Source organism: Schistocerca serialis, chromosome 6 (genome assembly GCF_023864345.2).
Source record: "Schistocerca serialis cubense isolate TAMUIC-IGC-003099 chromosome 6, iqSchSeri2.2, whole genome shotgun sequence".
Lineage (NCBI taxonomy): Eukaryota > Metazoa > Arthropoda > Insecta > Orthoptera > Acrididae > Schistocerca > Schistocerca serialis.
The window spans coordinates 607166773-607191875 of NC_064643.1; the positions used below are offsets into that span (position 1 = coordinate 607166773).

At 38.1% G+C, this 25103-nt stretch overlaps 1 protein-coding gene across 1 annotated transcript in view; it reads right to left on the bottom strand.

Moving 5' to 3' along the window:
• Window positions 1-25103, bottom strand: part of LOC126484643 (receptor-type tyrosine-protein phosphatase kappa) — a 707160-nt gene that overhangs the window by 132569 nt on the left and 549488 nt on the right. The window contains exons 10-12 of the mRNA XM_050108233.1: window positions 17579-17655; window positions 16730-16861; window positions 7311-7439 (exon numbers count right to left, since the gene is read on the bottom strand). Coding sequence (XP_049964190.1) covers window positions 7311-7439; window positions 16730-16861; window positions 17579-17655 — 338 coding nt within the window. The remainder of the gene's footprint in view (window positions 1-7310; window positions 7440-16729; window positions 16862-17578; window positions 17656-25103) is intronic.

Here is a 25103-nt window from a genome sequence, read left to right on the forward strand (position 1 = left end):
GACAACAATCAACGAAGAAACAAAACGAAGCAAACCAGCACAACTGGAACCACAAAAAGGACTGGTCACACCCTGTTAGCTGAACAGAAAAGGGACTGCCATCTGGGAAATACTGACAAATTGGCCAGAGCAGAAAATGTTTTCTGACATGGAAACTATGAAACAAAATTCAGTAAGACAAGTGTTTCAGCAAAGACAATGCAGTATCATATGCACATGACATAGAGATTCACAATCATCATTAGAATTTTAATAGAAAAGAAGAAGATATTAAGTTAGATAAAATGAAGACACCGACTTTATGCCAGCACAGTGACAATTAATTATTTCTAATTGAGAATGATGGCACCAGCTATAGATGATCACCCACTCATTACCACATAACAGATGGGAGTGCTCTCCGCACAGCTTTATAAATGCAGCGGCCCCTCAGAAACATTCATGCAGTTCCTGTTTTACCTCAGATGATATCTACTGCTGTCAGGGCACATATGAAACATTTGGGGATAGTTAAGTGTATTAAGCACGACCTCTCAGCCCAGAAATTTTAACTGCAGTATACAGTGACGACAAAAGCCAGCACAGTGTAATAAAAAATTGTTTTATGATTTTGAAACTAGGCCAGACATAGTTTTCAGACTGTATATGGCTGAAATAACCAAAAATTAGGATGTTACCATAATGATTAATATTAAATGTGAAAGGAATATTGGATCAATATTTTCGTGTTCAAATTAGGTGGCTTCATATCATCACAACCAGACTGATCACTCTGTAACAACTATCATATTATGGGGGGATTTAGGGACACTATAACACTGAAGTCCTACCTTTAACAAAAATACAACGGTTTGTATTTTTGGACAAATATTAAAATAAATATGAAGATAGTGCTTTGTAGTGATTTTAACATTGCATTTTAAAGAAAAAAGTAATGCTAGACATGCTTCATTAAATATGAAACAAGCATTCAATCTGAATCCCAAAATATATTGTCCGACATGGCGAACAGCAGATACATATTGAATAAACAACCCAATATTTATCTTGGATGGAAACTACAGTTTCACATGCAATGTACTGACTGGGAATTGGACCATACATTCTCAACCACTGCTGCCAGCAATCATGTAGAGTGACTACTCTCCTACAAAATCATTCTGGCATAATGCAGAAGGAAAAACCAGCTTCTTGTAGGCCTATTACGTGACCTTGTTCATCCTCGATGAAGTGTTGATAATGGTGTCTTTATGACCTTAAAGGCATTCTTGACTAACATCAACTCACGATGTCTAATCTCAAAGATAAATAATGCTCACAACCATTACGGCAAGTATTTAAAGCAAACCTGATTTACGTTCTCATAGTGGTGCTATGAATGCCACTCTTATGAGACTGCTGCGAAATTTGGATAGCCATCATCTTTCAGATGTAGAAACACATCTACACATTTTCATTTATGTACCATTTTCATGTAATGAACAAAATTATAGAATGAAACAACAGATATCAATTACCAGTTTGCCAGGGATTCATAGATGTTGAAAATGTTTTTACATCAGTTTCAATGACATACACAAACAGTATTTGAGAAAAAAATTCACCAATTCAATCTACACCAGTAAACTGAAGATTACACGCATCAATATGGAAAAGACACGCTTTTTTCTGCTTATGTCACTAATTATATCTTTGTACAATATAGATTTTACAGTTATGCTGGACAGTGGGTTAATAACCAGAAACAAATGTCACAAGAAAAAATACTTAAGAGTATTATGAAAAGGATAGATGCTACTAACCATACAGCAGAGACGCTGAGTTGCAGATAGACACAACAAAAAGACTGTCAGAAAATGAGCTTGTGGCCAATGAGGCCTGCATCGGAGATAAAACACACACACACACATATATATGACTACAGTCTCAAGAAGTATCCATCAGGGAGATCCTATATCACTAAAACTCAGCCTTGGGTGAAGTCACCAGATCCCTAAACTTGAAGAAAAAAGATGGAATGATGTTAATGTAACGTACCAGAACCACCTTCTTCTGATAATGACACTGCATTGTTTACCTCCAGTGCAGATAAACTTCAAATAATGGTTGAAAGAACTTGACAGTCTATGTATCAGTTAAAATAAAACTAAGGTAATGTAAAACCAACTCATGAAGAAGTTAGTAACGAGGTCATGGAAACAATCTATGATTTTTTGCCTAAGGAGCTGCCGTATTTACTCGAATCTAAGCCGCACTCGAATGTCACCCGCACCTGGAAAATGAGACTCGAAATAAAGGAAAAAAAATTCCCGAATCTAAGCCGCACCTGAAATTTGAGACTCGAAATTCAAGGGGAGAGAAAAGTTTTAGGCCGCACCTCCAAATCGAAATAAAGTTGGTCCATTGTAATATGAGACACAATTTAGATCGAATGAATGACGATACAGCTACAATAGTTTGATTCGAGTCATAAGCTTAGCAGTTAAACTTTACCAGGTATCCACTGCTATGTGTCAGGCCCTCTGTCCGTATTTATACGGGTACCCTTTTTCACATGCTTCGTCTGGTTTGAATCGATTGCTTATTTTGCTTTCATCTGATATGTGCAGTTTTCTTTGTTATAGGGGTTTACGTCCCTCTAAGCTGAAAATGCATTACTGTACTGTGTTATGCATTGTTTGTCGCATTCTGATAGTGCGTGTTTACGGCCTGTCGCCGCTCGCGGCATGGCTTGCTTTTGTGCGCACTACTACCGCTTACAATTTTTTAAAAAAAAAAAAAAAAAAAAAAAAAAAAAAAGAAGAGGAATCGTCTCATTAGCGAAACAATGCCAAGAGACTGCTATCTGTTGTTACTTACACTGCTGCTTTCTTTGATAATGATCAACAAGAACCAAATAATAGACTGCGTATGATAGAACATGTTCTGAACGAGAGTTAGGCAAAAATTTTTCTCCATTTGAAAATCTTTGTGGCCGCTTCTTTAGTTCATCAAATTCTGCACAGAAATTAGTCATCTTAGGTTTAAAAATCTAGTCAGTTGCCATGCTTCATTTCTGACTGTATCACTATTAGGCATAGGAATAATACGAATATAAACATGACACGATACGTATATTCTTCCGCGTTTGCTATTGTCTCACTGTAGTTTCGTAGTTTATTAGGCAGTAGGATTTAAATGAGATAGCAGCAAACACGAAAGAATACATGGCAAAATGTTTATATTTGTATTATTCTTATGGTGCAGAGAATTCTGCATGTGATTCACATTTCATCAGGTTCCTATTAGCAACCATCTCTTCTCACAGGTAGGAAAAAATTCAGAACGTAGAGTTGCCCATATTGACAAACATCCCAAACAGTCTTGCCAGTCAAATTTTTGTAGTACACTGAAATTCTGCTACATTCGAAGATGAACAATATGGAATTTGTATTTACTTTGTTGGATGGTGTATGAAAATGCAGTGGTCGAAACTCGGGGCAGAGAAAAAAAAGCTCATCTTCCACTTTTTTCTTTTTTAATTTATTTATTGATGCAGAGGTTTTGGTGCCAGTATTTATCTTTGTGCCTACAAAGCATGCCTGTGTAGCGCTACATATATTCGACGGCAAAAGTTAGTTGGGCTGCACCTGCCAACATTTTGCAGAACTTCTGCTTGCTTTGCACTCAATTCTAAGCCACAGGCGGGATTTTGGATTACAAAAACCAGAAAAAAAGTGTGGCTTAGATTCGAGTAAATACGGTAAACAGATCAGTCTCGAAATAAATAAACAGAAAGATAAAAATAATTTGGAGTTCTTTTGGTGAACTGAATTAAGTTTTAAGAAAGAAGCATTCGATGTGTCTGGGTGTATATTACAAATTTTGACCTGTGACCTTTAATAAGATAGCTCACCAAAAACTGAGGGCTGCTCAACAATCAATGGAGAGATGCAAATAGGTGCTAGTAGTGGATGGACCATGAAGTTGTCTGCTGGATTCTAAGGTATAAGAGTAGGTGGGTATATGACATTATAAAACATACAGGAACAATTTGGACACACGTAGCTGGATACTGTTAACTCAGAGAGAATTCTTGGAGGGGCCTTTAGCCAGCAGTGAACGTCGAATGGCAGATGATGATGATGATGATGATGATACGACTACATGTATAGCATATATGTAACCTAAAAGACTTGCTGCATGTATCTGTACATTCTTTGAGACAGCTACACTATATTTAAGTGACGTGCACTTTAGAGACAATCATAAATCACCTCTTTATGAGAGAGAAGCATACTGTAGTGACATTACACTACAGTTTATGAGAGAGTAGCAGACAGTGGTTGCAAGCTACAATGCATGCAAACAGAACTGAGTGCCTGTTGATCTGTTTTGAAGCTGCTGGTAATTCACAGCATCAGGAATGCATGTAAAAAGAAATTAATCATGGCAGTCCAAAAGATGGCAGGATGGAGTATGCTTCCAAAGCTGTCAAAGATAGCCCATCTGTTGACACAGTTGAGATAAAACAGCATTATTAAAGAAAGCTAATGCTTTGCGTAGGAAAATTTTTAATGGACGCTATATGACAACTGATTGAGTGTTTCTTCTAGGATGTGTAAGTGAAGTACCAGTGAAGCTCAGTCGCATAAGGGTATATTAAGAAGTATACTTACACAAAGAATTGGTAATGCACTGGCAGGATGCAAATTCGCAAACAAACCAGATTGGTAGAAGGGCCTTTTCTTCTATTTATGAACTGAAGTGAGTACTTACAGAAAAGCTGTAGCTATTATCATTCTGAACAAGTAGTTTACAATTGTTATTTTCAGTATTCTGACCATTCTAAATTTACAACTTCAGCTAACTTTATTTAGCATCATTGATATTATGAAAAAACGGTATTCTGCATAAAACTAAGCAGGTAAGTGAGAATGTTTAAGATTTCTTATGATAGTAATTACATTTTAGTCTCATGATAACTGTCAAAGATTAAAAAATAAAATATATCCATAAGATATATGCAAGTATTTTCTCCTACCTTTCTATTTTCTTGTCCAGTGATAACAACTGCGGGCCTGTGACCTGTTCTACAGTCCTATGTACACACAAAGCATGCTATTAAATTTTTAAGCAGCAGTTAATAAGTTGCTCAAATTATAAACAAATACTTCTTGTTAGCACAATAGCATGCTTCTAACTTCAAAAGAGCTTGACTCAATAAGACATTCTGAATTCATTCAGATTATCAATCCCTTTATTTCAAAGAAGAAAGCAAAGATGCATGCAGAAGAAAGTTAATGATGATGTTAAAGACATAAATAATATTATAATACAAGCATATCATAAAAACATAATGAAAACTATGTATAGTATGTCTATCTTGAAACATGGAGTAAAGGTACAGCCTTTTTACTGGAACATAAGTTAAAAAACACACTATAATCAAGAGAGATATTTTGTAGAGCTCCCTTCACAGCATACAGTATAATTGGACCTAAACAGATTCTCATTTGAGTTGCACAAACCAGTCCTTAAAAAGGTAAGGTGAACATGGAAGCAGTTCATTAATCCAGCATTATCTCTCCACAAGAGACTAGAAAAGAATTATTCAGAAATCATGGGCCTTTGGATAGCAAGTTGAGTGGTGCACTGTCCTGTAGGAAAATGACACCCATACACCCATCTTTGTGTGTCATGTCAGGAAAAGTAGAGCTTCTCAGAATAGTAGTATACAAAGAATCGGTATCAGGTTTCTATAAAGTAAAACTGTCCAAACATCATGTTGCACACAAATCCATACAGAGCCCCACAGGCAACTAGATCGTTTAACTTCATACAGAATCTGCACCCTGTACACAAAAATAGACAACTCATTTAGAATCACTACATGAACTATTATCTACGTCATGAGTGGTTCCCTTAAAGGTCCTCCAAAGGACTGGTTGCATTATAGTTTAATGCTTAAGGGAAATCCTGTCACTTCATGACATAGAATATTTCTAGCTTCCCGCAGAGTATTTAAGGAATTTACAATAAGCAAAAAGACATCCTTTTGAATGCTTTGTAATAGGTAAACATTTTAATTCCCTCTTTGGTTTGGTTGTGAAATTTAGAAAGTACTACCTATCCTGACTGAAATTGGGATCTGTATTACACAAGAAAATAACAGCCAAGAGGAAAAGAAAAAGTTTGAAATTCTTAACAATATTCTGAAGTAAAGATGTTTCATGATAGACATCTTGTCAATTGTTGTTCTTACAAATGCGCAAATGCATATGCAGAAGGCCCTTTCCTCATGCCGCATGCATTTATGAGACACTGTACAGTTAGCAGCACTATACACATAGTTGAGCTTTCAACATTTTTCTTTGACTAGTTTCAGTTATCAAGTAGTCATTGTGTTAGAAGATTTACTAGCATTTTCCTCTGATACTGAATTTGTAGACTGATGTTACTACTAAAGCCCCAGATGAGATGTCAACAAATGGAAACAACCTTGTAGCATCTGATGAAACTAAAATATAGAACAAGAGTCTTACAATAGAAAAGCAAACAATTATAAATACATAGCACTCTGAATATGCTCCCAATATCTTGAAAGTAGAGATAATAGGAAAGTAGCACAAACACATTTTCAAAACCTTAGTTCATTTTTTTTTATTTATTCTACAAAATAGAACAGTCTGACTATTTGAGTGTTATTATTTTATGCTTTCTGTTGTTGTTATCACCAATGTCCAATTTGAGAATTTAGTACACAGATGCTATTTACATGTTTATCATTTTTTACTGTTTACGATTTATGGTAACTGATCACGCACTGAATGGATACTGATAAAAGGGGAGGGAAGGAAGGAAGGAAGATAATGGTTTAACATACCACTGAATGGGTATTGAAAATAAACTTATATTGCAGGGATAAGTGGTTTATCTTTTTCTTTAATAATCTGTAGTCATTATATATGTATTAAAATGCATTTTCATGCCACTAGAAGATAGTTGCTACTAATGTATGGAGATGGGAACAGGCCTGTATGTTAGCTGTTTAGAAACATATTTTCTTTTACAAACAGCAGTAACAAACCATGTATTCCCAAGGAGCATAGCACTGTGGAGCTTTTTTGAACTTCATGACATCAGAAGGATTCAAAGATGACATGAAGCTACTGTAATCAGATTCAGGCCACTTACATTACTTAAAAAAGAAAAATAAATACATTTGAAGTACATGCAAAGTTAATAACTTTTCATAAAATTAAATATCAAAAGTATCAATTATTATGAACAGATTTGTCTAGATCTGTGAGAATAAAAATAGTTATTACCTTCTTATTAATGCGGAATACCCATGTCTTGATGTTCGTGTAGTGATTGTGTGAAATATGATCAATTGTAAAAACAGGTCCATATTTTTTGGAATGCCTCCCTTCTGGCCAAAAAGATGGAAATGTTTGCTGAAATATAATGCAAATATCTTACACATAGAGCAATACATAATCTGAAGAAACAAGAACTTAATTTCAAATGGCAACAGGAAAAAAAGCTTGAAATTAAGAACCGAGTACATACCGAACTGTAAACTGATAGTCTCTTGCAAAAGATTACTTTGACAACTAAGGTAGCTTTCATATTGTTAGCTAAATATGACTACTCCAAGTGTATAGTATTCTGACTATATAAGAGTGTGAATGTAACAATTTTCAACCTTGTAGGACTTGATAAGAATAAAATGTTGTACCAGTCTTCTTACTAAAAACACAGCTAATGAAAAAAATCAATAGATGGTTCAAGACACTTGGATTATCACAGAATCTGAACAAGATTTCATACATACAGTTCAATGCTTCTCACAGAACCCCACAAGTTACAATACTAGTCTCTTAATACAATGAAATATAACAAGCAGAAAGGGTTGAGTTTTGGGGATTAAAGATAGACCACAATCTTGAATAGAAAACACACTGCCTAGTATTAATCAGTTACGTTTGTAGTACACATGATCAGGGATATAGGTGATTAAAAAATTAAACTAGTTCATTCTACATATTTTCAGTTACTACTGAGTTAGAGGAACTTTTTTGGTAAATTTAACTTGAATAGTGGAATGAAACTGGTGAATGCCACAGCATTTTTAATAAACAACATGATACATCATATTAGTGTAGTCTATGATATATTAATATTTCATGTGGAACACAATGTGTTGGCGTTTTGTTACTTATTATTATTATTATTATTATTACCATCAACTCAATTGTATTGAGCACACCCACAAATCAATACGCAATGCTTCTGTGAATTGAGCAGGGACCCAAATGATGCTAATTCAAGAAGCATTTATATACTTTGTCATTTCATCAGAGATTAAGTTCTTGTGGAAAAGCTGTATTATAGTATGTTTGTATGTAATGCAATTTATTACTAAAAGATAAGAAGATAAGTACAATCAATGAAGTTCTTTTGCTTTTATCAAAATGTTAATGTTGATAGAACTAGAGTAAATTTAAAGTTAGCTCTTTGGTGTAAAGGTTTTGGCAGGAGGGGTTGCGAGTTATGCCTAGTGTTGTCTGAATATGCTTGACGAAATGTGATGATGTGAATGGAATGAATAAAGGGCAGAAGATGCAACCTAATGGCCTGTGACATTTCATTTAGTAATACACTACTGGTCATTAAAATTACTACACCAAGAAGAAAAGCAGATGATAAACGTATATTCATTGGACAAATATATTATACTAGAACTGACATGTGATTACATTTTCACACAATTTGAGTGCATAGATCCTGAGAAATCAGTAACCAGCACAACCACCTCTGGCCGTAATAATGGCCTTGATACGCCTGGGCATTGAGTCAAACAGAGCTTGGATGGCATGTACAGGTACAGCTGCCCCTGCAGCTTCAACACGATACCACAGTTCATCAAGAGTAGTGACTGGCGTATTGTGGCGAGCCAGTTGCTTAGCCACCATTGACCAGATGTTTTCAATTGGTGAGAGATCTGGAGAATGTGCTGGCCAGGGCAGCAGTCTAACATTTTCTGTATCCAGAAAGGCCCGTACAGGACCTGCAACATGCAGTCGTGCATTATCCTGCTGAAATGTAGGGTTTCGCAGGGATCGAATGAAGGGTACAGCCACGGGTCGTAACACATCTGAAGTGTAATGTCCACTGTTCAAAGTGCCGTCAATGCAAACAAGAGGTGACCGAGACGTGTAACCAATGGCACCCCATACCATCACGCTTGGTGATACGCCAGTATGGCGATGACGAATACACGCTTCCAATGTGCATTCACCGCGATGTCGCCAAACACAGATGCCACCATCATGATGCTGTAAACAGAACCTGGATTCATCCGAAAAAATGACTTTTTGCCATTCGTGCACCCAAGTTCATCATTGAGTATGCCATCGCAGGTGCTCCTGTCTGTGATGCAGCGTCAAGGGTAACCAAAGCCATGGTCTCCGAGCTGATAGTCCATGCTGCTGCAAAACATCATCGAACTGTTCATGCAGATGGTTGTTGTCTTGCAAACGTTGACTCAGGGATCGAGACATGTCTGCACGATCTGTTACAGCCATGCGGATAAGCAATGTCGCAACACGATAAACTGCAATCATGATAGGCTACAATCCGACCTTAATCAAAGTCGGAAACCTGACAGTACACATTTCTCCTCCTTACACGAGGCATCACAACAACGTTTCACCAGGCAACGCCGGTCAACAGCTGTTCATGTATGAGAAATCGGTTGGCCATTGGTGCCAACCTTGTGCGAATGATCTGAAAAGCTGATCATTTGCACATCACAGCATCTTCTTCCTGTCGGTTAAATTTTGCATCTGTAGCACGTCATCTTCATGGTGTAGCAATTTTAATGTCCAGTAGTGTATTATAAAATTAAAAAAAAAACCTGAAATTCCTTTTTGAACCAGAACTCACCAGACCATTGTTTCAACAACAACAATTACTACTTGATTGCAAGTAACACGAGTTATTTACTCTTGTCTCTTCTCAAGATGTGAGAAATTGTACTGTAAATGAAGTCACAGTACACAATTGTAAGGTTTGCAAAGTAAATTATTAATTTGTTAATTCAACATAATACACACATCAAGATAAGTTTTGCATCACCCTGGTTCCCAGAACTCTTGAAGACAGATGTTGACTGTAGGTATTGTAACAGTTCCTTTGACTGTTCAGAGATGCCAATAAACCCATGCAAAGATGGAAACAACCATGCAGGAGTAGCATCTATTAGACGAAGGGGGTCCAACAGCCAATCAGTTCCAGTCATTCCACCAGGAAGAAGGTACACGGCTCATGATGTCTGTAGTTCAAATTTGCCTAGACGGTCAGTACTGCAGTTCAATCACAACCGCATTGTTACTTTGTGCCAGGAAGGGCTCTCAGCAAGGGAAGTATTCAGGCATCTCAGAGTGAACCAAACCGATGTTGTTCAGACATGGAGAAGATACAGAGAGATAGGAACTGTCGATGACATGCTGCACTCAAGCCATCCAAGGGCTGCTACTGCAGTGGATGAGTGCTACCAATGGATTATGGCTCGGAGGAACCCTGACAGCAACTCCATCGTGTTGAAGAATGCTTTTCATGCAGCTACAGGACATCATGTTACGACTTAAACTGTGTGCAATAGGCTGGATGAAGCGCAACTTCACTCCCGACGTCCATGACGAGGTCCATCTTTGCAACCAGATGGGCCCAACAACATGCCAAATGAACTGCTCAGTATTGGCATCACGTTCTCTTCACCGATGAGTGTCACATATGCCTTCAACCAGACAATCGTCAAAGACATGTTTGGAGGCAACCCGGTCAGGCTGAACACCTTAGATGCACTGTACAGTGAGTGCAGAAAGGTGGAGGTTCCCTGCTGTTTTGGGGTGGCGTTATGTGGGAACGATGTACCGTGCTGGTGGTAATGGAAGGAGCCGTAAAGGCTGTACAATACGTGAATGCCTTCCTCCAATCGATAGTGCAACCATATTGGCAGCATATTGGCGTGCCATTTGTCTTCATGGATGACAATTCGCACCTGCATTGTGCACATCTTGTGAATGACTACCTTCAGGATAATGACATCGCCAGACTAGAAAGGCCAACATGTTCTTCAGACATGAACCCTGTCGAACATGCCTGGGATAAATTGAAAAGGGCTGTTTATGGACGACGTGAACCACCAACCACTCTGAGGGATCTACACCAAATCGCCATTGAGGAATGTGGCAGTATAAACCAACAGTGCATTGATGAACTTGTGGACAGTATGCCACACCAAATACAGGTATGCATCAATGCAAGAAGATGTGCTACTGGGTATTACAGGTACCGGTATGTACAGTTATCTGGGCCACCAACTCTGAAGGTCTCGCTGTATGGTGGTACAACATTCAATGTGTGGTTTCCATTAGCAATAAAAATGGCGGAAATGATGTTTATGTTGATCTCTATTCCAATTTTTTTTGGAGGTTCCAGAACTCTCGGAACCGGGGTGATTTAAAACTTTTTTTGATGTGTGTAAAATGACAGGTAGGTTTGAACAGACAATAGTTGCAGAATATGGAAACGTATTATAAGAATATAGTGTTAATCTTACAACTTGTTATTTTGATGACAATTTTACTTTTTCATTAGCAGTACTTGTCTCTACTCAAAAAATAGTGAACACTATGAATACAACATTAAAGCCACCCCTACAAATGATGACTTCAAGTGACTGATATTAGTACAGATAGGAGACAGATACATGGTTCCACATGCATGTATGCATGCATGTATGTATGTATGTATGAAGAAACCGACAATGTTCTGAGAATTACAGTTGCAGTAACTATTACGAAATCGATTCACATTTTGTGAATCCAGTCTGAAATCAGCTGTTTGTGATACATAAAAATCTGTGTCAGACTGGGACTTGAACCTGGCAAAATGTGAATCCATTTTGTGAATTAAAGGACTTTATGTTGGTCAACATTTCCTGCACCACTGTAGAGTATTGTCACAGACAATACTTGAATGTAATGTTTTGGGTTATTTTATAATTGAGAACTGTTTTAACGAAACTCAACAAACGCCATCTTTTTTTAAATCATTTTTTAACAAATTCTGGTACTTTAATATGAGCCTCACATAATGGCTAACAAAATATGACAATATTTGCAGTTGTAAATGGCACCTAAATAAAGATAATTTGCACAAAACTTGACATCTTCATTTTTCAAGATACCACAAAATTTAACTAATTCAAATCTGTGTATTGTTGGGCAGTCACAAAACATTCTACAAGATAAATTAGCTGTTTGCTAAGCATTTTCTTAGACAAAAATGCGCACTCTCCTGTCCAACTCTCTTTCATGTTCTGTCACTGTTTCATACTAGATTAGTAGCTATTGTCTAATGTTCCTGTTGGATGACATTAGTACTATGTTAGAAGATTCAAAATATTTTAAAACATTCCAGGAGGTGAAAAGAGGAAGAAAGTATGAGTCATCAATCTCAAAAGATTAAGAAGTGCATAACTGCACCCTCAAATGAAGATCTCAATACAGACTATAACCACATTGAAACAAAACAGTAAACAACATGCAGAGCCAGAAGTTTGTGTTTCAATGATTGACATTTTAGAGACAACCTTTATGTGGCTGAGACAAAACTTGAACAGGATAATTTCTTAATATGATGCATGAGAGGGAATTTTCCTGAAAGATAAAGAAGGAAGGGGAATGATAAAAGTAGACAAAGATCTGTATCAGTCTCATACCATATGAGCAACAATGTAGGAACACACACACACACACACACACACACACACACACACACACACACACGACCGCCAACTCCAGCATGTTGGATTGGAATAGATCACCACATGGGATGCAAGCAGCAATCTGGAGGCAGTGGGTGAGGGTGAGGGTGAGGGTGAGGGTGAGGGCGAGGGTGAGGGTGAGGGTAAGGGTAATGGTAAGGGGAAGGAGGGAAAGGGAAAGGGGAATAGTAGTGCATGGGTGTGGAGAGAGATGAACACTGTCTGGTGGAATCTGTGAAACTGCCAACAGGTACAGCATCCTGAGATTGTGGGGCAGAGAGATGGGTACAAATGAGCAAAAAATGAGAGGAATGGGGAAAGACAGGGGGATGTGTTGGCAGAGAGTTGCCAATAAACAGAGCAGGAGATGAGAATGGGAAGGAGATGATAGGACAGAGGGAGTAGAAGCTGTTGGCTGGAGGCTGTATGGACAGTATGTTGCCCTAGCTTGAAGTCGGGATAATTATGGGAGCAGCGAATATGTTGTAAGTACAACTCTCATCTGTATAGTTCAGAAAAGGTGGTGGCGGAGGGAAGGACCCAGATGGCTCAGGTAGTGATACAGCCATTGAAATCAAGTGTGATATGTTCAGCTGCATGCGGTGCTACAGGGTAGCCTACTTTGCTTTTGCCACAGTTTGATGGTGGCCATTTGTCCCGGTGGACAGCTGGTTGGTAGTCATACCAACATAAAAAGCTGTGTAATTATTGGAGCAGAGTTGGTAAATGATATGACTGCCTTCACAGATGGCCCGGCCCGATTTCAATGGCTGCTTCACTACCCAAGCCATCTGGATCCTTCCCTCCACCACCAGCTTTTCTGAACTGCACAAATGGGAGTTATTCTTACAATGCATTCTCTGGTTCCATAATTATCCCGGCCTCAACCTACAGCAACATACCATGCCCGCAACCTGCAACCAACAGTTTCCACCCCCTCTGTTCTACCATATCCTCCCAATTCTCATCTCCCATCCTGTTTATCTGCAGCCCTCTACCAACATGTTTGCCGATCTTTCCCAACTCCTCTCCTCTTTTGCTCCTTTTTCGCCACCTCCTTGTCCCACAACCTCCCAACATTGCGTCTGTTGGCAGCCTAGCACACTGTACCAAACAGTGTTCATCCCCCTCCCCTCCCTGCCTCCATTGCATTGTGGCCCAAGATCGTGGGAGTTGGCAGTCACGTGTGCATGAGGGTTGCTTGCTTTGTGCACGCGAGTGTGTGTGTGTGTGTGTGTGTGTGTGTGTGTGTGTGTGTGTGTGTGTGTTGCTTTTACTGGTGAAGGCTATGGGCGAAAGCCATTATTTGTGAGTGTCCTTTAATTGTGCCTGTTTGCAACTTGACACGTATTCTTTATGGTAAGTAGCACTCTGTCTATTCCTACATTGTTGACATTCCTACCTGGAGTTTCCATTGTTGATTCCTACCATATAAGAGAAGAAGAAGGGTGAGGGATTCCAACATGTACCTCAACATTCAGAAAAGTAACAGAGTAAGTCTGATTTCTCTTACAGCCTAACCAAAAAGTTTGTAGAATGAAAATAACTGTTGGAACAGGTTACTTTTATTTCATACATATTTTTTCCAGGAATGTCTACAGACAAAGCCAAAAGATGTAAGCTGGAAGGTGTACTACTAAGGAGAATTTAGGTGGATGAGCTAGCAAGCTGCCGTAAAGGGGTGAAGAGCAGATGTAGTTCATTGAGAAAGATATATGTAAATATAAATGCCTTCTCATTGCTCTAAAAATAAAGTTAAATGGTCATATCTTCCACCAGGGTTAAAACTTAAAAAAAATGCATGATGGGCCAAATGTTTCTTGAGTTTAGGTTGTTCTCTTTCAAAGTATAAAAATGTTTCGACCTGGGCTTTGGAAGTCCTCAAACTTACAGCTGCTCAGCTTGTGTGCACTTTGTTGTAGAGTTAAAGTCAGTTCAAGACATGAAATTAAAAAAAAAGAAAACCATATAAGAATAGACTATGGTTACACAATATAAAGGCAAAAAGATTTTTCAATATTTTAAACGAAAATAAAAACAATACTGTGACAGTTTGTTTTGACCACCAGCAGAATAAACACGTACCCAAACTGCCTATTGGTGAAATATTTTACTCCAGATGGGTCTGGTGGTATAACTGTATGATATTAAAATATTCAGAAAAGAAAGCACACGAAGTAGTTAACTACACATAGCTTGAGACTGGCTAAGGATAGGGAGCAAATGAAATTGCATCTGCTGAGAGAGACTATTTAAATTCTTTAGAACAAGATCTGATGAAAGTGTGTGCAAAAATCTTAGTCTCAGATTATTTTCTCATTCTTCTCACTCCCAAAACAAAAACTCCACAATGATGGCAATGCTTATGAGTTACACTGAACACTCAAGGGTATTTAAAGGAATTCCGCATTATTTCCCTGTATGTGGGTGTAGCTACCTGCCTCCCGACAGGATTTTTGCCCTTACTGAAACAGAACTAAGAAAACACAAAACAATCACTCTGTCCTCAGATGATCATGACATTTTGTGAATGTTTAATGAGGTTACATTTTGGGGTAAAGACTGGTACAGCTACGGTATGAAATAAATCTCCAAATCTATAATCGAAGCTGGATTTCCTTTTAAGATATCTGAGGCAAGAGTACTGCATTACGTAAGAAGCCCTAAGACCAGGGCACAAAGCCTTTTTCAAAATACTTACTTTGCTTCACCGATGAACATTGAGGTGCTGAAACCTGGAAAGAGAAGGTGTTCTGTGATGTCTGAAGCACCTCAACTTTCATCAGTGAATCATGTAAGCACAAATAAGGCTCATGACATGAGGAAGTTGATGTCTTATTGTGAAAGCGATTCAGAGGAAAGTTAAGTGTTGTGTTTTATTCAAAAGGTGTACAAGGCAATGCTAATGATGCTACAGACAAAATTGCAAAACTATGATGAACCTTTACATTAAAGAGGACTGTGTTTCAGTATTTTTTGAATTTCATGCAGCATTAAATTCAATATTGTATTAAAACATAGTATTGCTTTAGTTGTCACTTGAAAGTATCAGTAAGAGTTTCAACAATATTTTGGAAATGACAGATTGCTACTCACCATACAGTTGAGATCATGAGTCATCTCAACATCTATGCTACATGGTGAGTAGCAATCTACCCTCTATCACAATACTGCCATTATTCCAACCTGGATGTTCTTCAGTTAGAGTGTCATAATGTGTTTAAGACGTAAGAAATAGGTTTTGTTATGGTGGAAACTTCTGTTCATGGGTTAACTTAATGAAAAAAATGTAAATTTAGTAATGCATTGCTAACTTCTTATTCTGATATTATTTACAAAATGTAATATAGCCCACTGAATTTAAACGCTTAGAATTCATATTGATAACAACTACTTTAATAAAATATAGAAGAAATATGCATGAAAAAGTGGATATGTTGAATTTTGTAAAAAATTGTAATTCTGTAACTTTTTTCCTCAATAAAGACTGTCACTGATGAACTACAATTATTCTTTCATCTACCCCTTTCAACATGGATGAGCAGCATTAATTTTTTTCCATTTTTTTAATCAGTGATATTGGATACAGCTAAAAAACACCTCTACTGTAAAACTTTATAAATAGTACTATTGAGTTTTGTTAAAATGGTTCCCCTTTACAATTAGCACTGTAGTACAATAAAATGAAATTATAACACTGCATCACACTTAAATTAAATTAAATGTACATTTTGACTTATTTCCTCATTCTAAAAACTATTCTCTATGAGATTCATAGAATATGCCTAATTATAATTTTTTCTATCCAAAGTAAGTAGCATTTCTGCTTATCTTTCATAACACTTTGGTATTTTACTAAGTCCAATAAGGATTTGTTTTTACTTTTTTCACAACAATAATTTTACTCACCGAATTATGGGGAGGAACGCACAGCACAACCACTGCGGAACATTCATAATCATATACCAGTGACCAGAACTCTCCAAGTGTATGTTTCAGAGGCCATTCTGTCACTATATACTCTCTCGGTTTTGTGTAGCCCTGCAGTGGCAATAACATTGCAGATCATTATCATACAATTGTACCCCTTACAATTAAGATGATAGGAATATAAAACTTTCTGATCGACAAAAACTGTGCGCCAGAATGGGCGAACCTAGGACCTTCACTTTTTGTAGGAAAGTGTTCCACTGACTAAGCTAGTGAAACACAACTCATGACCCATCCTAAAAGCTTTATTTTCATCAGTACCTCATCCCCTGCCTTCCATGCTTTTGTGAAGTTTGGAAGGTAGGAGATGCGGTACTAGTGGAAGTAAGTTGTGGGCATGGGTCTTGAGTGATTCTTGAGTAGCTCAGTCTGTAGAGTACTTGCCTATGAAAGGCAAAGCCCCTGGGTTTGAGTCCAGTTTCCATCTATGAGACAGTTCCATATCAGAGCAATTTCTACTACATAGCAGAAATTCATTCTGGAATAGTGATACAATATATATCAATAAAATATCAAATTTTATAGGTTCTACTGGTTGCTTGTTATCATCGATTCAAGTACTTGTTCAATCTTATGGATAAATGATGTTTCATATGACAACATTCCATGTGGATCACAGAAAGTATGTAGCATAATCAATGTTTTGAATATTTCCTGTAATCAACATTTTGCACTAGCTTACAATCATATGTATTTAACTATTTTAAATCTCCCCAAAACACATAAGAGAGAGTTATTGTATTATAATTAACATTGTAAGAAGCTTACATCAACAAACACAGCATTAATGTAATCTGTGAAGTTGTTTCCTTGAAATGATGTCAGGTAAGGTCTTGAGTTATCAGCTGTAACAGGCAAGAAACGTATTATAAAAAATTTCATAATATGACATACACTTGAATAGTGACAAAATTCAACATGCAAGAAATGTGTATTTCAATTAACCTAACCTTGAGTCTTCTTTTAGACATAGTGTATGTAAAAATGGTGCTAAAACCTAGGACTAAACCAATGTACATTCACAACTCTCACTGATAATTACATATAATGTTGAAGGTGATGGAAGTACTTCATCTTTCTGGTATCATAACTAAGAGAATGACTAAAATCACACAATTTCACATAAAGTTAGTACAAAAACAAAATTAGTTTACATGTACCACATGTACCAGAAGTAGTGCTCAAAGAGAATGAAATTTATACGTGAAATTCCCAAGCATCTCAATGGTTAAGTACAGTATCTGACACAGCAGTGGACAAAGATACAGACATAGTTTGCACAGTTTTACCAGATGTAGTGCCGAATACCGAAATCAGCAGACCAAAGCAGTTTCATCCAATGATTCTCCAAAGAGAAGTACAGTTGTAGACAATGAGGACACACAGAGACACTGTTGATTCATCAATGCTGTGTCTAGTCTCTGGGACCATTCATTAACAAAATGCCACTTTTCTGGTTTGCGGCTTCCATCTCTGCTGGAGTATTAGCATCAGTATTCTAAACTATCAAATGAGAAATGATGTACGAGAATTGACATACCACTTGTTGTTAACAGTTATGTACAGACTGTATTGTACAAGGCCATTAGCAGGCACATAACAGACACTGGTTTTGTAGAGCTTATCACATATTCCACAGCAGCAATTATGACTAAGAAAGAAATCTTTCACTGTTAACCAAATCCTACTAGGTGTTCATTTATTTAGTCTGTATTTTGTCCTGCATGTTACGCTTAACAAACCATCCAAGTCATGCATTTCAACAATAACAAACTTAGCAGGCACTAGCATGTGGAGAAGTTAGCCAAAATGCTCAGTTCTGCCTGTTTTTCACACAGAAATTGCTCTCACTCTATCAACTTGCAGATAATATTGTTATCACAATTTCTCTCAATATAGCCCTCTGGCATAATCTTCTGTAGCTACAAACAAAACAGTATTTATTCTCCAGCAGTTAGAATATCATATGAAATTGGTGACTGAACGTTTCACAGAAACTTCTGAAAGGTTCTTGGGGTTATTACATCCACATGATGAAACATTTACACCCTCATAGTGCTTGTGGTTCATAATAATAGTAAATTTATGATGATCTGTGGGGTTCACAACCACAATAAGTGACATACAAACATTTTTCCATGCAGAATACATATCATTGTCTAGAATTTAGAACGGAGTTTAATACTCTGATACAAAAGTCATAAACAGATCACCAGTACACACCAGAAAGGAAATTCTCATACGTTTAAAAATAAAGTAAAGGAATACCTTATTAGTTACTCCTTTTATAATTTCTGAGAATATTAGGATTGAGGCTGTAAACTCCTCAAAACACAAGTCTTCACATCAAATATGTTTTAACATTCCCAATATAAAGGCAGCTCATAACAGTTTTCTGAAAATGCTTAGTACAAAGTGCAAGATAAAATCAGTTGATAATAATAAGAGAGGAGGAGCAGAAGTCTTTTTTCCCTGGAGTATCTGCTTTTCTATTTTTACTAACCATACAAGATGTGACAACAACATGAATCATCACTGTCGGTAGGTACATAAGGTATACAAGCCCACAGTGGCTTGACAAGTCAGGCTCTAAACCCCAGGAGATGGAATGAAACTTTATGTGCAATTCAATCTACAGGGGCTCAAAGAGTTTGAACAACATACAGAGATCTTTGCTAAGCACATCTCCCAAAAATACACCTTTGGAAAGAAAAAAAACCTGCATTTTTCCACCTTGCAACCAAGGAAATTTTCCAGAATGTATTGAAAAACCATCTGCAGATTTTGTAAATGTTCCTATCTTGTTAGAGTTCCTTTATTCAGAAGTCACTGAGGTAGTTTACACAACAGGAAATCTCCTGAATCAACTGTTCAAAATATCATTGATACATTCCCAATGCAGATGAAATTCTGAAAGGCAAGTGAGCACCAAGAAATGCTGAGAAGCTGTGCCCGACAGAAACTGCAGGTATGCATTGCACAAGTCTATGGCTCTGAGCACTATGGGACTCAACTGCTGAGGTCATTAGTCCCCTAGAACTTAGAACTAGTTAAACCTAACTAACCTAATGACATCATAAACATCCATGCCCGAGGCAGGATTCGAACCTGCGATCGTAGCGGTCTTGCGGTTCCAGACTGCAGCGCCTCTAACCGCACGGCCACTTCAGCCGGCGCACAAGTCTATGTGTGAAAAATATTAGCGTCCTGACAGCTTCACCAACTTCTTTTCTGGGTGCAGAAATTGATATGAGTCTGTGCCTCACTGCACAGTGACTGACTGTTTAAAATCACTGCAAAATTCCATGGTGCCATCTGGCTTCTGAAGCACCTCCAAAGGGGTGGCCTACTGACTCAACAAAATAAAAGAAACAATAGCGAGGTCCTTCCAATGATGCAACTTGCCCTTGAACTTGTTGCACATGGCAAAGGGAATAGGTTGGGGACGAAAAATTTAGGTATCACTGATGGCTTAAGGGAGATGTGTGCCTTGAAATTTTCTGCCCAACCCAAGATATTCTCAAACATCTGGGTGTATGGCCATAGATCCCAAATCTTGAAAGGGGACTGATTGAGACACTAAACGTACTTTGTCAATTATCTGGAAGACAGAAACAGAGAATGTGTCTAAACCAAAAATATTTTGTGCCAGCAGTGTATTTACCGCTAACGTAAACTGACGTTCCACATTCTTATGATGGGCAGTGATGGAGAACTTCCCCCTCAAATGCATGCACTATTTACTAAAAGATACAATGTGATGTAGTGGCCATTACAATGCTAGGCTGCAACTATCTACATTAATCAGTTTGATTGTCACCCGTCCAGTACCAATGACAGCAGAATACGTTGGGGCGATGCTTGCAAGACCTTGGAATCAGCCTTCAAGTCTAGGGAAAACAGTAGGCCTCCAACAAGCATTCCAAGGCTCACTGTCATAAACTTTTGTGAAATGTGGCAGGCCCTACATGGTCTCTATATGTGGGCAGTCCTGTTGGACATGTATCAAATGACAGTTGGGGTAGGACCGTCAGCCCGCCGATTGAGCTGAAACGGGTGCGGAAGGAGGGGGACACAAACAACCCAAAGTAAAATGTGAGAGGGGATTACATTACAATTGACACATACTCGCAAAGCCCAATGCAGACAGATGGCCATAGCACTGTGAAATCACTGGACTTTAATCATCAACAGCATCAACACACGGTGGCTCAGCTCACCCCACAGGGTTCCGGGGGATATTTGCCATGCACATCTAACACTGCCACTTGCAAGCTGCTGAAAAGTACATCCCTTACCAATAACGGAAAGTTTATGTCTTTCAACAATCTTTGTAACTTTGGCTAAAGAAGGGATGGACAAGGCCTAGCAAGACCACATAAAAAGTAACACAATGGAGACACCCAAACAGGCACTTCAGCGAAAAGATCTTGCAGATCAGTGATCCAAGTCTCAGACAACATGGGTTCGATGACCAAAATACTGCAGGAGTAACTGACAAAGTTATCGTAGTTAAGTTTCTGAGGGTCTGTAGACGGCTTCAAATTCTGCATAGTTTCAAATAATTGCACATTGCTACATCGTAAGAAAGCTAGTTTCAAATAATCTCACACTGCTGCACAGTAAGAAAGCAGCCTTGTCAACTGGGTTGATGATATGCCTTAACTGTCAGTGCAACAAGAACCAGTGCAGGTAATTCAACTTTCCATAGCCTTGTCAAAACTGGTGAACAGTGATAGGGATGACAAGAGTTAAAGCTTCTCTGCCACCACCTGGTCCGCTATCAGTGTGGCATGAGTATGGAGTCTGCAGCTGTGGTCTAGTGGCTAGCGTTGCTGTCTCTGGATCACAGGGTCCTGGGTTCAATCCCTGGCCAGGTCGGGGATTTTCACTGCCTGGCGACTGGGTGTTTATGTTGTCCTCATCATTTCATCATCACTCGTGCAAGTGGCAAAATTGAACTGAGTCAAGATTGGGAATTTGTATGGGCACTGATAACCGCACAGTTGAGTGCTCCACAAACTAAACATCATCATCATCATCATCATCATCATCGAGTATGGAGGAATTCTCAACCTGTTTGAGCAGTTCCTACAATCACTCCAGCTGCAGCTTTTGTTGCTGCTACTGGAGACATGACTGCATCTTCCAGAATTGCAAAAATGCTGGATTCATGGTGACTGTAATTTAATACTATGAAAAAAAGTGTGTCACATGTATAAGAACATCTGAAATCGTCCATGCGAGACTGCTTTCTCAGGTGACATATACCGGCTCTGGTGCAATCATTGCACAACTTTTTATATTGGTATGAACACCAGGCAGCCGTCCACCAGGATGAACAGCCATCACCAAACTGTGGCCAAGAACAAAGTAGACCACACAGTGGCACAACATGCAGCTGAACATAATGTGCTTGATTTCAATGGCCGCTTCACAACCTGGGCCACCTGAATTCCCCCCTCCACTAACAGCTTTTCTGAATCGTGCAGATCAGAGTTACCCTTACAACACATTCTCGACCCCCAAAATTATCCCCACCTCAACCTATGGTAACCTACTGTTCCCTAGCCCTCCACCCAATAGTTTCTGCCCCTTTTGTCATATCACCTCCTCCCTTTTCAGGTCTCCTTATAGTCACTATGTGCCACCCTCTGCCAATGCACGCACCTGTCCTTTGCCTTCCCTGCTTCTCCTCTTCTGCTCCCCATTTTTCTTCCACATTCCACTTCCTGAAACTGCACCTGGCAGTCTCATCAGGCCACCATCTAGTCCTAGCATGCCCTGCCAGACAGTGCTCTTCTCTCCCCCCATACGTAATCTGCTACCTCTCCCTCTACCCTGCCCCTCTACAGATTGCTATTCATGTGACAGTCGCATTCTGATCAGGGTTGCCAATGGTAGCAGTCATATGTCCATGAGGTGTGCTTGCTTGTGTCATTATACGTGTACGTGTGTGTGTGTGTGTGTGTGTGTGTGTGTGTGTGTGTGTGTGTGTGTGTTTTCTTTGCTGAAGAAAGCTTTGGCCAAATGCCTTAAAGTCTAACAGTGTGATTTCATCTCAAACCATACAGGTCATATTAACTCAAGGTCATTAAATTTTCTGGAAAAAATATATATTAGACTTCTGTACCTTAAGTGTTAAGAAATAAAGTATTTTCATTTTATCTTAATTTTTGTAAATGGTACAGCGCTTGGAAAAAAACTATTAAAACAGTAGAGGGACGGGGAGAAAACAAAAAAGAAAGAACAAATAAACCAAAAGTATTGGAAACCTGGCAGATGTTCTGCATTAAGGCTCCCTCTTAATGTGTTGAAATTTAGTCGACATCTGCAAACTTATGAACTTCCTTTAACTTACAAATTTTAGATGAAAATACAAAATTTAATTAAATTTTTCCACTTAAAGTTTTTTTTATAATTTTGAAAGTCACAGAATGCTGTCTTTTCTGTCATATTACCAGATACTACTGATGTAACTATAAACAGAATATTCTCTACTGCAGTTATCTGTATTAAGTAAATATTTATTACTAAATGTGTAAAAAATTGCGTTTTTACAAGTTTTTATGAATTATTTACTCAAAAACATCCATCTGAAACTTTTGAGAATTACAGAAAATATTATTTGGTTAATATGTTACTAGTGAGAAATATTTTTCAACATTCTGCATGCTTCACATCACTGAATTTCTAGCATACAATATGCATGTTGGCAACACTGTTTCCAGCACACTTATATTTATAACAAATGAGTAAGAACTTGCACATAAACCATTCTGCATCAAGTTTTGTGTTTGGTTTGAACTTTCTGTTAGATACAATGTCAGTGAGGAAACACTGTGCTGAAAGAGTGATGTGTGTGGACTATGAAAGAAAGACACAAGAGGGTGGTGTTTCAGGAAAGTGAAAAATGCTTCACAGTTGTTGGAAATCTGTCAGAGTAATTCCAGAAATACCTTGGTCCTCAAGTAATGGTGTTAGTATCACATCCACAGTGCACTAAAAGAAGAAATTCAGTGACCAACTGAATGTGAAACTGAAGAAGACAGTGCAGATGTTTATATTCCTGGGTGTGAAGTTGTTGACGCATTGAATGTTAGCATTTCTGTTGAAGCCCTTACTATATCCCCCCCTCCCCTTAAACTTCCAGGAAAGGTAAGAAGCACAAGAAGAAAGTGGGTATGTAAAAAAAAAAAAAAAAAAAAAAAAAAAAAAAAAAAAAAAAAAAAAGAGGGAAGAAAACAAATATTACATAGGCAACATCTTCAAAACTTTGTGAAGTGTATAATGCAGACACTTTGTGCAGAACCTGAAGACAGTGATATGGGCACGAAATGTGATGTATGGTTTCAAAACCTAAATACTGCTATCTCAGCAGCCACCTGTACTGAGAAGGTATAGTTACTGATACTGATACCAGGTAGCTACTCTAAGCAGCAGTTACCGAATACATACCCACTTCCTCACATTACTTGATTTTAAAAGCTCATAAAAAAAGAATGAGAAAGGCATTTGGGCATGCCCAGGTTCTTACTGTGGCTCTGGAATAGTTCCTGAGGGATGATAAAGATTGCAGCAGGCGAAGTCCTAACGAGGTTGATGTTATCTCTGTTAATGAAAAATTTAAAAAGGTAAAAAAGAAATGTGACAAAATCAATAAGAATGATCCTAATGAAAAAGGAGAACCAGAATTTAAAAATTGGTCTCACAAAATTCTACTCCTTATGACTGAAATGGGCAAAATACCAGCCAATGAAGGAAGTATGCATATGTATTTACTGCACTAATTTGAAACTTGTCTGTTAAACCTGATGCTTCTGTGCATATGTCAAGAGCTACAAGATAAATGTTGATTGCAGAAGTGTGCAATGTGTCCTGCTGCTGAGGTGATGACAGTTGAAGCATTACACCTTCAGGATACTGATAATGACATAACCTAAGTGTTATGGGAGGGAGGAGAGTTGGTGAAGAAGACAGCAGAGCCAGAGAAGTTTGTTACAGAGGTTAGGCATTGGGTCATGAAAGGAATAGCTCACAATCATATCTGGAGGTTCCACAGACAGGACATAGCAGAAGTAAAATCAACCACATCCCACACTAGCTCTTCATTTTGGCTTTGCTGAGAATTGGTCTGTTGTTTTGCAGAATGAAATTCAAAGTTACCACTGGATCACATCACAGGCATATTATCAAAAATCATGTGTGTTGCTCACTTCCTTGGGACATCATACTGTCTTGCTATTGTCAGTGATGATCTCATTTATGGCAGTGCACATGCATGCTACACTGT